The following is a 16,521-nucleotide window of genomic DNA, read 5'->3' on the forward strand; positions in this document are numbered from 1 at the left end:
GTGTCACGAAGAAATTAAGGACCACATAAAGCTGGTTTAGTCCACTCCTCCCCAATGACTCATTTAAAAAAACAAATTTAAATCATTATTATAATCAATCCAGAACAAAATTATATATTAGTTATGAAAGGCTTTTAAAAACTACTCTTCCAGTTTAATTTCAGAACTGATGAAAATGTCTACTGGTCAAGCACAAACCCATACTGTTCTTTAAATGAACTAAAGAGAAAGTACTGTAAGTTTTTTTAAGTAAAAATTACACTTATGCAAATCAAGGCACTGATAGTATGTGACTACTACTAATCTACTACTGTGGGCATTATCTGGAAAAAAAAACACCCAAGTTATATAAATTTTATTTATTAAAAAACTTTAATGATTAAAGTTAAGATAGGATCAAAGTGAAATTTTTAAAGATTGTCATTTAACTATAATTGTAAACTAGAAATAGCTTTATACTTACCAAGTTGCTCGAATTTCTACGTTAAGTTTAGCTCTTTGTAATCTTTAGCTGCTATTCAGGCTACCAATTTTAGACTTATGCACTCACAAATCGAGAATATGTCACCAGAAAGCACCACTACACTTCACATTGTGCATTTAACCCCTCTGTGCCAAAAGTCCCTTGTACAATACACCGCAAAGCAGACAGGAAGGTACCACCACAGGAGATGGTCCAGTCTCCTGCTGCAACAAGGGTGAGAGACACATTGAGGGGGCCCTGCATTAAAGGAAGCTATAGTGTGCTACAACAGTGCAACAAAGAGGGTCAGGATAACAACCTGTTGGTAGCCATGAAATAGGATGTCTGTGCCAAATCCTTGCTTGCTGTAAGAAAAGAAAAAAAAACGAAGACAATACTATCAGCTTTAACATGCTACCATCAAAAAGTTCTCAACACAACAAAAACTTCAAAGATTTGTACACAAAAAGTAAATTTTACTTACTACTTACAAATATCACAAGAGCGCCATCATTTTCTATACTACTGAAAATCTTCAACAACATTCACTCAAATGTTTCTTGCTATCCCCCAAAGATCTGAGAAACAAGCCGATTTGCTTTTAGCTAGCCAGTTACAAGGGCTAAACTTGTTACTAAGTTAAGCATCTAGTCAGCTAAAAGTTGCAATAAAGCATTCTCCTGGATTTAAAAAAAAAAAGAAGAAGAAGAAGAAGAAAAGATTTTGAAGTCTATACAAAATACAAAGAGTTGCCTGCCAGACTTAATCCTCAGTCATCACATTTAAGTTGGTTTAAGTACTTCCACCAAAAAAAAAAAAAAAAAAAAAAAAACCACAAACAAAAATAAAAAATAAACCCCCAACCCCCAAACTCAGAGAGGACAACCTGCTCAGTTTTTCATTATGTTACTAAGCATCAACAGAATAAACAACCTAAAAACATCACAAGGATGTATAGAAAACACCACTGTAATTACTTTTAAATTATATAATCCAATTAATGATAACTTTAGAAAAGATATAAGTACTTTAGAGGGAATCAGGATACTTCAATACTGGTCCTTAATAGAAAAGCGATTTTTAATAACTAGTTTCTTAAGACACTGACATTGAAAACAGCCCCCATCTCCCTTCTTCTACTGCTTATTCTTCCCAACAGGGATGCCTTTGCTACAGTTTCCCTTTCTCCCCCAGTTACATTCATAATCACTGACATACCTTTCCCCTCTGCTCACCTAGGATTAGTTCACCTCCACTCACCCCACTCTAACAGGACTCAAGTTCTTTGCCCTCTCCTATTTTTATTCGTAGCACGTGTAATTCCCCGCTGCCCCATGGATCATCAACATAAAGGTTTACAAAAGGGATTTGGGCTTAGCAGAGCTGTGCTAAGGAAGAGTGTCAAAGCATCGGATGTCTTGGAGGCATTGTGACTTAAGTAAGGCATTCTTTCCTGGTGGAGAGGGAAGGAGAAATCACAGAAATGAAAGGTCCCTGTAAAATGACATTAGCCAATTTTGCAGCAAAGAGTATAATAACTTTCTCATCTCCAGATATGGGGGGCAAGGGAGAACTTCAAAGAAATCAAACCATTTACCCCCACCCCCACCCCACAAAAGAATCAAAATATATAAAGAAGTAAAAATAATTTTAAATTGCCATTGTAGTCTTCACCTCAGAATATACGTAAATTCAGTAACCTATTAAAAGTCATTGCAACAGAGAAAAATATAAGGAAAATGTTCTTTTGTTAGCTTAAAGTGGCCTTAGGGCAAAGGAAAAAAAATATACCAAACATGAAAGAACATTTTAAAATTGGACTAAGATGCAAATTATAATTACTTGAAAATGTTAGTCAGACAAAAATGACAATAAACAAGAGATTTTTACAAAAATTTAAGAATTCATCACATTTTAAACATTAATAACAGTAAAAAAAAAGTCAGATTTAAATATTTTGCTTTGGATGATATATCCAATTCGCAGACTTTGTAAATATTTATATTTACTATTCAGTTTTGCAAAATAAATGGACTTTAATCTCTCTAGCTTCTTTAGGTAGGATTTAAGAGAAGCTGACTCAAATTTCACAATACCAAGCTGAAAATTCAGTTTCATTTTCTACTAAGTGTGTGTGTGTTTCTTAACCTATATTTAATATCTTTCTTCAACATCTTTCTTTACTAAATCAACTTAGGGCAAATTAAGTGGCTCTCCATTATTCAAACAAAACAGCTCACCCTTGCAAGTTTCCAGGGAAACAAAACTTCGCTAAAGCTTTATTTTTTAATTCCATATCTACACTAGTTATCCATACAATTCTATACTATGCTGTAATACTAAGGATGAGAAAGTGCTACAAAACATATAAACATGAATAGGAACCATAATTAAATATAAGTAACATTTGCTCTTAGATTAAAAAATATATATATAAGTCCATTTCTTAGCAATGACAACTCAGTTATCAGACAATAGGTTTTGGTTTTTTTTTTTAATGTAGCCATTAACACAATAAAATTCTACCTAGGTATAAAATGAATTCAATTTAGAATGAATAAAATAAGAGAACATTCAGGTAAACACTAGAAACAAGGCTTTCAAAAGTCTTACCCATTTTGTTTAGAACAAACCTAAAGTCTAGTGGTAAAGGAATAAAACCACGTAATTTCATTTTCAAAAAGAAGTAACAGAAAAAGGCACATTGAAAGTTGCAAGTGATTACTATTAGTGCATATCACTTCAAACGGTAAGCAGGAAAGGAAAAGGAGTACAGCATGCCTCCGTGTGAAAATTATTTCTAGAGATACAATGATACATAGGATTCATTAACACGAGCAGAAAAACATACACCACATGCTTTATAAGGAGTAAAGAAACAATACAAATTTGTACTCTTGTTTATAAACAGTTTAATAGGTACATCACATGCTGTTATGTATCATGCTATGTAATAATTTCCTCATTATACACAATATGGAAGCCACTTTTAGTAAGGCTAAAGAACTTAAATCAATTTTGGTCAAATGAACACAGGCATAACATTCCCTAAAATGACAAATCTAAAGGCAATTTTTATCTGAAAGATGTGAAGGTGACCTCCAAATTTGTAAACTGTCATCGGTTTTCAATAAGTCAATGAAGTTTGATATAAATTGGAAATTAATATTATTTCCTCCACCTATATGTTAAATGGCCCACATCTTAAATACTAACTGAAATGGGATGAGTATAGCCCAAAATAGAGTTCTAGTATTTGGAAGCCCTCTAATTATTATTTTTTTATTGAAAAGAGACTCTCACCTAAATTTAAAGGAAGTTAATTCACCAGGAAGGACCAAATATAGAAGTATATCAATAGGCAGGTTTAAGAACACTGAAACATAATGCTTCAAAATGACATTTATAAAATGTCATTTTATAATAATAAAGCCCAAAAAAAGGCTAGGAGAACAAAACAGCAGTCATATCAAATATAGACAATAAAAAGCATTAATAATTTAAAAGTTTCAAAGATCACTTACCTCTTACTAACTGGGTACATTTCACCACATCTGTGTGTGGGTGTTCAATGGTGATCTCAAAACCTGAAATGAAAAGCACTTTTTTTCCCAATCACTTATACCACTACAATACTTGCCTGAGAAATCCCACTCATCACACAACTGTAAGTGTGAACTTTTCATTATTAAAAAAAATCCAAAGACAAAGTTAAGTTTCTCATCACTGACATGCTTATTATACCTTCAATCATAAGACGTAATATCTCAAAAAGCGTTCCAATTATGAAAACTGAAAAAATTACTTAGAGATAAATAGTATTTACTCAAAATTCGGAATTACAATTAGTTTGAGATTGTCCTTAAATTACAAACAAACTAAAATCATGACAGTTATTAAAGCAGCCCCACAATTTAAGCAGGGAATTCAACTATGTAACATATTTATTAAATATATTCTAACTCCTTCTTTCAGAAGATGTGACAAGAATATTTTTCATAAATATAATCTTTGGGCCACAGTGGGAGAAGTGATCTTTTAAATGATACAGTCCTCTTATTTTCTCAGTGTACCTCTTAGATCAAAGGGTTTCAATCAGTTAGCTTGTAATTACATCTTATTACTAATAAAAATAAAACTGTTAAGGCAAGTGAACTCTGTAGGTAGGGCATAGTTTCTCCTTTTCCTTTCTTAGAAGTGGAGGTCGTTGTATAGTGCCATGAGAAGTAGTAAAGGAATAATATTCCAATAAGCAGGTAATCTCAATTTTTAAAGTTATTGTATGGTCTATTCATATTTCTGTTATTAAACTTGCAAAAATTATACTTTAATGAAAGCCATGGAGTTGTATCTTGCAAATTCTGTTCCCCTTAAAATAACATTATTCATTCTGTGTTTAAGAATCTGTCATCAGTAATATGAATATGATGGATTTTATATGATAAAATAACTTTTTAAAATAATGTTTTTCCCTTCAACTTTCATTATATGAATATTTGTCAAATCTCAGATTTATATAATAAAACAGTAACATGCTCAATCACTGGATTTGGAGAGAATAAAAAGATTTTCATTTTTATTTTTCTTGTTTAGTTGCATCCAGATTTTTACTTTAATTTTTATATCTTTTTATATTATAAAAACCTTCAACAAGTCATATGTGTTTCAAACAACCTACTTATGTAATAAAAAAAAAAATCTGTCATAATGGAAAGCTACAATTATTAGACTTCTATTCAACATCTGGGAATTGAGTACAAATAAGACAAAAACAACTAAAAATAAACAATGATTATTTATGAAATACATACCATGTGGCAATTTTTAAAAAAAATATTATATTTCATCTTCAAATTCACAGTGTTAAAGCAGAATTATTATTCTACCTTGCACACACAGGATAAAAGTAAAGGAACTTTGACCAAGTTTACAAAGCAAATAAAGATGACTACATATTTAAGTGCAGATCTCAATAAAGCCTATATTCTTCCCATGACACCCTGCTAGGTCATTTCAGAAGTAATACATGACTTTACACAGTCCACACCTGCTTAAAGCTCAATCTCCTCATGAGTAAAGCAAAAGATTAGAATAAATGATCTTCAAAGATGACTTAAGTTGCACAAACCTTATAGACAATTTAACTTTTAGATAAGGATGATGGACACTTAAATTAAGGATGATGAACACTTAAATTATTATGTCACATTTAAAATGATGTGATAAATTCATAAGCTCTAGCATAAGCTCTAGCAGGACTGCCTTGGATGTTGATAACATTATAATTATATATAACAGCCCTAAAGGACTATTTTATTCCCCAATGCAAATCCAGAATGAACCAGAGTCTTAACTATCTGAAAATATGAGAAATCACACTTAATGCTATATTGACTGTTCAATTAAATCCTAAATGAAATTAAAAGTTTAAAAATGGCTTCCTCAGAACCAAGCACTACTACTCTGGCTCCAAGTCGCATTTTCAAATGAAACTTTCTTCAATGATAAAATTATTCCAGAAATCCTTTCCTTTATTTAGAATAGTGCACTGAACAACACACACACAAATAATACTTGACGTAAGTACATACCTAGGGTTTGTAGCATTATGGTTTCAAGTAAAACCAGTTCTTGAGTCTGTTGAAGATAAGTCTGCCAGGTAAAAATAATATTAAAAGTTTAATAAACATAACACTACTAGATCATGGGAATGTTAAATCTCTTAAGATAAAATAATAAGATTCATTACAAACTCCAACAAAATCTTTTGGAAATATGAAAATGAACTGAGGGTGATAAAACCTATTTTCTGTGATAAATAAATTCAGTTACTTCTAATAACAAGAAATGTTAAAGCAAAACCAAACCAAACCAATCTAAGGATAATAATACAAAAGGGGGTAGATTAACTGAAAAAAAGAGATCTCCAGTCCGTAAGGTAAAACTTTACCTAGGCATTGACACTTGAGTCCCATTAAGGACAGGAAGCACTAAGTCAAGAAAGATCCAATTCAAACTAGTCTTTAAACAAAAGGCTCATTAGCTCACTACAAGATATTTCATGTATTAATTTCTTGACTTCCACAGTTGGTCAGTGAGTTATTTTTTAGAGTAACTTTCTCTCTTCAGAAAAGACAAAATCAAAACAAACCTTCAAACCCTTAGATTGAAAAAAAATATCGAAACAATGTACTGTATACCTGTGGGGACAAAAATAGAGAATCTTTTTCCTCAACTTCACTAAATCATTCAAATGTAATCACTCAAGGAAGAAAAGGTATGAAAAATTTTCTGCCATCTCATTCTTACATCATGACAAATGACTAGGGTGATAAGAAAACCATATTATATATAAATATTCATTTATGTAAGGACATCCTGTTAAACTCAGAGTGAAAGCACCTTTAATTTTATTAATGCCCACTTTGAGAATATCACTGAGCTTCATTTTAAAACAAAGGCTTTTCTATTATTTGAACAATATCCTAAGTAATTGCAAGAAATTATTCTGAGTTTGTAAAGGTAATAGAAACTACAAGAAATAATTTTAAATAATCTCATATTCACTATATTGAATAGCCACATTAATATTTTAGTCTCTTAAATCCAACATGTAGGATAAAAACTTGTCATTAATAGAATCAGATATATTTAATCTGGACCTTAAACTTGATCCAAATCGAACTGAATTAATACTGGTAGTCATTCAGTAGTTAAAAGTTCTTGATAAAGCAATTCAATTACATAGGAGTGCTAGAAAAGATTTCAAAAGCCCAGAATGTTATAGCTTGTTTTAATGTCAGAAGACTTAAAAATGGGGTTCTTAAACGAGATCTATTGAAATGCTGATGATGAACAAGCTGTTTGGAAACTAGTATTATTCTCTTTTTTTTTCCCCTCCAGACTATTTTAGGAAAATAAAAATATTTTGGAAATGCCACTCATGTAAGCACAGTAAAATGCATCTTTATGTATCAGAGAAAAGCAGTAGTATATATGTATTGAAAACAGAACACTTTTGTAAAAAGACTAATTACTGGTCTAGAGATAAATCCAGAGATTTTTCTATTCCTTCATTTGCTGACAATTTAAGAAAATATCTATCTATGGTCTTAAATACATCCAAAGGTGCTATGACATACCCTCTATGTGTATCACTGTGAGAATGAATAAAATGTGAAACACTTAAAAAGTACCTTTGAATCAAGGACTTAAATGATTCAGAAGGACAAAAAACTCACAAACATAACATAAAATATATTTGTCAGATCACTTCCTGGTAGTTACCTTCCTAAGTGATAACAGAAATAAGCAGCACGGGACGGCAACACTAATTGAATTACACTTTTATTAGGTCTAAATGATGAAAAGGTTTCAAATTTACAAAGAAAACCCAAAACACCGAATTTTTACATACATCACATTTAGTATCCAGCAGTGGCTCTAGGGGATGAAGACAAGCATGTGCTACTTTGATAACATGTTCAAGTTTTCGAGCCTGTTCTTCTACTTTTGCAGCCAAGAATAATGCAGTAGGTGATATCATCTGCAGAAAAGACAAAATTTGGTGATTTAAAAACACACAAATTTTGGGAACACCTTCTACTTTCTAAGGGGGGGGGTGCAAAACAGGAATGTAATAGTCACAGTATGAACTGAAGGTGGGCTATGACAAGATTGATATGTTTTTAGAAAGTTATCCATTAGATATAACTTGTTACTTCAGCCTATAAAATCTGTTTTACTTGCTTTGCAAGTAAAAATCTAAAGGGAAAAAACTTACACTTTAAAACAAAGTTTAAATAATAATAACGCACACTGGGGAGGTAGAGGAAAAAACTAAAGCAAAATAATAAAGCCAAAGCTCTTTTAAAAAAAAGGAAAGAAGAAAGTAAAGAAAAAAAGAAAGTGGGTTAAGTATAATCAGATTTTCCCTCTTTTGAGGCAGTCACCACTCACTGGTATTGTTTTAATCAATGCTTCATTGTTCGGTTAAGAGCTATACTATCTTACTTAAGAGAGAAAAAGAAGTCTCCAAGACAACATAAGAGGATTCTGAATATGAAACTGCTACCTAATTTCTCTATTACTTCAATAAAGCAATATTAAAAGTACCTAAAAAATTCAGGGAATAAACATGTAAGACAAACCAATAGCTAGAAACCTTGCCAATTGGAGATGAAGAAATCATCAATTTGTTTTAGCTTTAGTACGTTATCTACTGGAAATAGAAAGGTAAGAACATAGCACTATAGAGATATTGACTAAGAAAACACCATTTGAGCAATTATTTATCCGAAAAGTTAGTACTAAACCAAATAATTGCTGAGTCAGAAAACTGGGATACGTTAAATTCTAGTAACATTCTAAGATTCCATACAAGAAATTGGTCATGAAAAGATCATTTCTAAATGTCAAGATTCATTATTCTTTAAGAGATGAACATCTAACTGCGTGGAGGGGGTAATCAATCCCTATACAGAAACAATGCCAAAAGAAGGAAGGGAGGAGAGAGGAGGGCATAAATCCCGTTACATGATTTGGGTAGTCAAAATAAAGAGAAAACTTGATATAGGGAAGATGGACCCTTTCTTCTGACAGCTCTTAGAAGAACTCACAAATATCACTCCTGAGACATAAAACTTAATCCTTGGATTTTGGCTTTGAAAGGGGCCTTCTCTAATTCAACTGCATTTGCAGGTAAGTAAATGGAGTAAAAATGACTTCATGAAGTTGTCTTACTGCGTAAAAATCTTTAAAACAGACCTAAAATTAAGTGAGTTTGGCTCTAAACAACCAAAAATAATGTTACCTTAAATAGACTGAATAATTTCACCTGGGACTTTCAATTTATTTCAGTCTTTTAAAATTAAAATGACAAGGAAGGCTTAAAAAATTGAGAATGTTCAAAAAAGTAACTTATACTTAGTTTTCATGGATGTAGACAACTGATTTAATCAAGCAATACCAAAATTAGTCAGTATTCTTGAAATACCAGTTATACAGCAGTGATCCACAGCAGGGGGGTTCCTAAGATGTAGAATGTGTAAGATCACTGAGAGTAGACAATTATCTTCCGTCTGTTGTCATTTTTTTCTACATACTGAAAATTTCTTACAACTGTTACTTAGTTTGATTAATTCCTTTGCTATTTAATAGCTTACCTTGAAAGATCACATCCTCCCAACTTCTGGAATCAGAGCAAAATGCTCTTCTTTATTCAATAGGAAACAGTATATTCCTCTGCCATTGTACTTGTACTGGACTCTAACTTCTGGTCTATTATATTTGCCTGCCCTACCAGTCTAGAAGCAGCTTGAACACAGAGACTAAATTATTCATTTGTGTTCCCATTATCTAGCATTGTGCAGCTGCTGTTCACAATACTTAATGAATGACATGTGGATAATCCATATAAAGGCACCAATATTAAGTTCACAGTATTCCAAATGTCATAATAAAAATCTAAGAGCCAATGCCAAGGTATGAAATGCAAGAAACAATAAAATGAATATACTTTCAGTTTCCCATAATCTCTTATTTATTATCTCATTCACATCTAAAAGGGGAATGGCTACACCAAAATTCAAATGTTAGAACTATCTGTCAAAGAGTGAAGCATACAGGCTCAAGTGAAAGTCAAATTAGGCTGAACTTAATAAACAAACAGTTTTCCTAACTGCCAGATAATTTTTCTCTTAACTTTCCTAAAAGGCACTTCTGAAAATTTCCAGTGAGTTTTTCTTGGTAAAAATCTCTTAGGACTCCTAGTAACAGCTCCATCCTCTTCAGACTTTTTGTAAACCTTGATATCAAGAACTTTCAAGTCACACAGCTCTTCACCTTAGAAGATAGTCTCAACGGACTCACAATACGCACACTAGTGAATGATTCTAAAATTCTACAAAAAAAAAAAAAAAAAGCATTCGAGGAGCTTAACTTTGATCTTCAGGGTAGGTTCCTTGTTTATTTACCCACATCCCTCACAGAAGTCTTTCTGTTCTCCCTCTAAATAGTGTTTCAAGTCTCATCCTCCTTCAGAGCAACACTAATACCCAACACTCTTTCAAAGATTCTGGTGAAATCCACTAACTCCACTCACATTTCCTCCTCTACTGCCTGCAAACATCTTACTCCATCAGGGCTGTAAAAACAAAAACAGAACACCTTTTTAGATAAATACTTAGTGAATATCCATGTGAGGCTTTAATTTTAAGGATGACTAACGAAGGTAATTAAACTAGGTACTACTGCTTTTCATATGAAAAGCTGATTTTGTTGTATGGCTTACTAAAATGAAAATAACTCCAAAAGCTTAAGTAATGACAACATTTCTAGTTGGTCTGTGGCTTTTAAAGGTGAACACACTTCTGAAGGCAACAAACATTCATTACCAAACTTGGTTCAAAGTCAAAGAATTCATACCAATATTGGAGTAGTCACTTGGCTGGCTCACATGACCAATTACAAGCTGAGATTCAGTTTACTGGGGACAGGGACCATGTACTATCCATCTTTTGTGCTCTGGTACCTAGTTTAATAAATTTTCTCAAGGTACTGTAACTAAAGGTAATAAAAATTGATCTTTTAAATAGTGTCCAGAGTTTGTCACTAGCAGATGTACAACTATTTCACGGGGATATTACATTCTCAAAACAAGACAAATTTCTACAGAAATATACCATACAAATGATGGAGAGGGGGAGGTAGAGGTGATGAAGCCAGCTGTAGCATAATAGTCAGACTGTCTCAGTGGAATCCTGGCTCTGTTATCTGACTACTCTAGGCAAATTACTTATTCTCTTTGTGGTTCAGTTTCCCCATCTGTAAAATGGGAGAAATAGTATCTGCTTATAAAGTTGTGCTGAGGATGAAAGGAATCAATATACCCAAAGCACTTAGAATAGTGCCTCATAGTTAATATGACTCAAATATTATTACTACATCGCTTCCCAGCCTTTTGGTTAAGACTGAGTGTACTATGTTGCAAAATAAAACAACAGCAGTGTATTAAGACTCAAATATTATTATTACTATATTGCTTCTAGGCCTTTTGGCTAAGTGTACTATGTTGCAAAATAAAACTGTTGTGTATTTTTACTGTTGATTTTAAATTTAAAAAGTGATTTAACATGCTCTTTAAAATTCCCTCCTTTCTTGCTCATCTTCTTCCTTGGACAAACTCAGTTCTTTAAAGGGTTCACTGTAGTCCTGACTATTTAACTATTATAATAAACAGATTCAAATACTGAAATGATGACACTTGGTTTTACTTTAATGATCACACTTGTAACTTTTCTTTTCTCTTCTTGCTCCAACTGTTTTTACACACTTCTCTTTTTCTATTCCTTTGTATGTTTTCATTTCTCCCCCTCAGTCTGACTCCTTTCCTTCTCCATCCTCCTCCTGCCCAGTCCTGGCCACTGTCTCCCCACCTGCTCATGATGCTCTCGCTGCTGACATTCTTCACTCTCATTGCTGGCTTCAACCTTGATAGTTGGAAGCAAGGTTGGTTTGCATTAACAAAAAGCTTAGGTGATTGCTAAGTCACCGAAAATGGTTATATCACCATCAGTTTCAAATAAATCATTTTTATCTTTATTCTTTAAGTAACTAATTTACTGCATAAACTTTGTGCATACATTTGTATTTAAGAAAGAGTCATAGTCATTTTGTTACTCTTCAATCTCCTAATCCAAAAAAAGCCCTAACAGAAGCAAAGAACTCCAAGTCTGTTTTCTATTTGCTAATACATTATCAACAAGCTTGTTCTAATATATTTTTAGGTTTCATCTTTAGGTTCCACAGGCTGGTGAGGCCATTTCTCCCATATCCCTTAACTGCTCCAACACTCCCTGTCCCCTAAGACTAGAATTAACTATTTTCTGTGCCTTGAAGATGCTTCATTAATAAATATCCAACTAGTTGTAGGTATTGCAGCTTAGAATTTGGGACTATGACTATAGTTAAGGAAATATGATAATGGTGCAGGTTCAGCAAAGACTCACAGAAAAAGGGTTCCAGAACAGAAAAAGAAACCTGCTACATTTCTGAATACTACACAAAGGAACAGTGAAGTTAAAAAGCTCCCCTGAAGCACATCTACTTATTAAAGCTCTCAAAAAGAGTTCGATAAAAAGGATCTAGGTCATACAAAGACACTGTAAGAAAAAAATTTGAAGAGTTGTCCCTAAGCATCGAAAATCATGCTAGAAAGAAGTGCTTCAGGGACTTCCCTGGTGGCACAGTGGGTAAGAATCCACTTGCCAATGCAGGGGACACGGGTTTGATCCCTGGTCCGGGAGGATTTCACATGCCCTGCAGCAACTAAGCACTACAACTACTGAGGCTTCGTGCTGCAACTACTGAAACCCATGCATCTAGAGCCTGTGCTCTGCAACAAGAGAAGCTTCCACAAAAGCAATGAAGACCCAGAGTGGCCAAAACAGCAACAAAACAATTTCTTTAAAAAAAATTCAACAAAAGGTACTGAGAAAATGGAATACTTGCATGAAAAAAATGAGACCTTATACTATATGTAAAAATTAACTCACAATGGACCAAAGACCTAAATGTAAGAACTAAAGCTATAATGAAGAAGGAATTCATAGGGCCTGGACTCCATCTTAGGCCTGTTCGTGCTGATTATGCTTGGCCACCTCACTAATGGACTCTGAACTCTGTGCTTAGTGCCTGTGGAAATGACAATAGAAGGATAAGACCCCCTCCAGACAGGTCATAAATTCTTATCTGTAACCTCAGGCTTATTGATTATTGACTGTTTGAACACATAACACATGAAATGATGGAGTTATTGTGATTGTATTTACCTTTCCTTTGTTTATGTAAGTCACAAGGAAGTTGGGTGGTGGGTTCAGACACGTACACATAGGGTATAAAAGATTTTCACAAATGCTGGTCGGGGTCCTTGGCTAAGAGGATACTCTGCCTTGGGCCCGCCGGTGCAATAAACTGCACTTCACTATCTGCATCGTCCTTCTGAGTGAGCTTGTTTGCCGGAACGCGTGGCTATAACATTTGGTGCATTGGCCGGGAATCTCCTCACTTTGAGGAGACAGGTCTCCTTTGAGGCCACCTCGAGGCTTTGGGGCTTGAATCTCCTAGAGGGGGGAAGGCGCCTCACCCCTCTGGAAGAACTCGGCCTTTCAATGCCCGGTTTCTTCACTTTGGCAGGTAGTGAACGGCAGCAAGGGAACTGAGTGCTCAGGTAGGGAGGAGCCAGAAGGGAGACACATAGGAAACTGGTTTAGGTTGGCGACAAGAGCTACTTGGCACTCGGGTCGACGGCCGTGCCAGGGATAAACAAAGGAAACTTAGGGTTTAAGAAAGCCAGTTAGGAGGTGTGTCCACGTTGTCTTAGGGAACGAGCCGAACGGTCGCCACAGGGTTTTAGAAAGGAGATATTGAATTCCATGTGCTCGTATTCTGCCCTCCCCCAGGAGGTACCCATCTGCTGTGTGACCCATCATCTCCCCTACCAGTGGAAACAGGTAGATTGGCTTCTCGGGAAGGCCCTGGGACAGGGAAATCCAGAGGTTAAGAAAATGGGAGGAAGCGGATCTAAGGCCACTGTACTGGAGAATATGATTAAGAATTTTAAGAAAGGGTTCGATGGAGACTATGCGAAGAAAATGACACCCGGCCGGCTCCGTACCCTTTGTGAAGTCGAATGGCCTTCCATGGGAGTTGGCTGGCCACCAGAGGGAACTATGGACTTAAATCTCATAAAGGCAGTCTATGCTATAGTTACAGGAAAGCCCAAACACCCTGATCAGTTCCCGTACATAGACTCTTGGCTGGGAATAGCCCAAGACTCCCTCCGCCATGTGCCCATTTTTATGCTCATGGCGGGGAAGGAAAAATCTTGATGGCCCAAAAGGTAACCAAGGACGAGGAGAAGATTTTACAGGACCCTGAAAGAGATGAACTTCCCCCACCGCCGTATTGGATGATGGTCCCGCCAACTAGTATCACCGTGGCCGCTGAAGGCCCAACCGGAGGAACCAGCCAGAGACTGGTAAGCCTCCTGGACTCCTCAGCGGTCCCAACAGCTCCATAGGTTGTAGAGCTGCCCACTTGGCAGGCTCCAGCCTCAGCTGGAGGGACAATGAGCCCACCAGACTCTACCACCCCGGATGCTGCCTCTACGTTCCCTAAACTCTATCCTCCACTCCCGGTAAGTACTCCCGGACAAGGGGGAGGAACCACTGGGATTAAACGAAGGCTCCGTTCTGCCAAAGAGCCAGAGGGAAGAATACCCTTGCAGATGCCCCTGAGAGAAGTTCAGCAACCCCCAATGATAGGGGAGGACGGTAATTATCACCAAGCTCCTGTAACCTATTACTATCAACCCTTTTCATCAACCGATATACTGAACTGGCAAAAACACACCCCTTCTTACTCAGTGGAACCCCAGGGCATGACTAGACTGATGGAGACTATTTTTCGCCCTCATTGACCAACCTGGGACTATATAATGCAATTACTAGCATCTCTCTTCAGTACAGAAGAGAGATATAGGATCAACACTGAGGAAGAAAATGGTTACAGGAGATGATCCCTGAGGGCACTGCTAACCCAGAAAGGTGGATAGAGCAAGCCTTCCCCACTGACAGACCTAATTGGGACTACAATACAGAGGAGGGAAAAATTCAGTTAGATACAGAACGGCGATTATACAAGGACTTAGAAGGGGAGCCAGAAAGCTGATGGACATGTCTAAACTGGCCGGAGTAGTTCAGAAGGGAAACGAGTCACCTTCTGAATTTTACGAGACTTTGTGAGGCCTACAGACTCTATACACCCATAGACCCAGAAGCTACGGGCTCCCAGATTGTTATCAATTCGGCATTTATCTCGCAAGCATGTCCTGACATAAAACGAAAGCTTCAAAAGACCAAGGGGGTTATATCCATGTCTAGCTCTCAGCTGATTGAAATAGCGGATAAGGTTTTCCGGAATAGGGACACAGAAATAGAGAAGAAATACGAGAAAAGGTGCAGAGGAGAACAGATGAGAGGTTTGCAATGCTGGCTGCTGCGCTTGGAAGGTCTTCCAAAGACTTTTCCACCGCCAAGACAAAGAAACCCCCTCTGGCTTCGAGGTCAGGACAGTCCTCCAACCAGTCCCCACAGAGACCACGGGCTCCATTACAGCCAAATCAATGTGCCCGATGCCGTGGGTTCAGTCATTGGAAGAATGAGTGCCCAGAAGGAAGAAGGGAGAATAAACCCCTCCCGGTTGCAGAACTCACTAACATAGAGACTGAATAGGGATGCCGGGGCTCAAAGACATCAGGTCCCCGAGAGCCCATGGTAACTTTAAAAATTTGGGACCAAGATATTGACTTTATGGTGGACACCGGGGCGGAATTGTCCGTGGTAACTAAACCCGTGGCGCCAATGTCTAAAAGGACAGCCGCAGTAACTGGGGTTTTGGGAGAAGAAATGGTTAAGTCGTTTTGCCAGCCCAGGAAATGTCAGATGGGGGGGTCACCAAGTGACTCATGAGCTCCTCTATATCCCTGAGTGCCCAGTACCCCTGCTGGGGAGAGACTTGCTCTCCAAGCTGGGAGCACAAGTGACTTTCTCTCCTGAAGAGAGGCCCACTTTTCGAGTGGGCACAACAACCTACTTACTCTCCCTCTCTGTGCCCCCTCAAGATGAATGGAGGCTACATGAGCCCCCTGGAAATAAACAAGACCAGGCAACAGGGTTGGAGAGAAGGCTAACTCAGCTGTTCCCTGAGGTCTGGGCCGAAGATAACCCTCCTGGGCTAGCCAGACACCAAGCCCCTGTAATAACAGAACTCAAACCTGGCGCCACCCCGGTAAGAAACCGTCAATACCCAATACCCTTAGAAGCCCGAATTGGGATTCTGCCTCACATTAATAGGCTAAAGCAAGCAGGCATCCTGGTGGAATGTCAATCGGCCTGGAACACACCCATCTTACCGGTAAAGAAGGAAGGAGGACAAGACTATAGGCCTGTACAGGATCTCAGACTGGTCAATCAGGCCACTGTGACTCTGCACCTGAC

The 16,521-nt window shown here is 36.5% G+C and overlaps 1 protein-coding gene across 19 annotated transcripts in view; it reads right to left on the bottom strand.

The window, feature by feature from the left end:
• Positions 1–16,521, bottom strand: part of CCNT2 (cyclin T2) — a 44,243-nt gene that overhangs the window by 9,012 nt on the left and 18,710 nt on the right. For 9 of the 19 annotated variants that reach the window (XM_081579237.1, XM_081579229.1, XM_081579231.1 and 6 more), the window contains 4 exons: positions 7,881–8,009; positions 6,055–6,115; positions 3,988–4,050; positions 783–828 (listed from right to left, as the gene is read on the bottom strand). In XM_081579237.1, coding sequence (XP_081435363.1) covers positions 783–828; positions 3,988–4,050; positions 6,055–6,115; positions 7,881–8,009 — 299 coding nt within the window. Of the gene's footprint in view, positions 1–463; positions 829–947; positions 1,042–3,987; positions 4,051–6,054; positions 6,116–7,880; positions 8,010–9,627; positions 10,365–10,565; positions 10,608–16,521 lie in introns of those variants that run through there. The other 10 variants (XM_081579241.1, XM_081579234.1, XM_081579238.1 and 7 more) reach the window with 4 other exon arrangements.

This window comes from Giraffa tippelskirchi, chromosome 3 (genome assembly GCF_054371585.1).
Source record: "Giraffa tippelskirchi isolate mGirTip1 chromosome 3, T2T-mGirTip1v1.2.pri, whole genome shotgun sequence".
Classification (NCBI taxonomy): domain Eukaryota; kingdom Metazoa; phylum Chordata; class Mammalia; order Artiodactyla; family Giraffidae; genus Giraffa; species Giraffa tippelskirchi.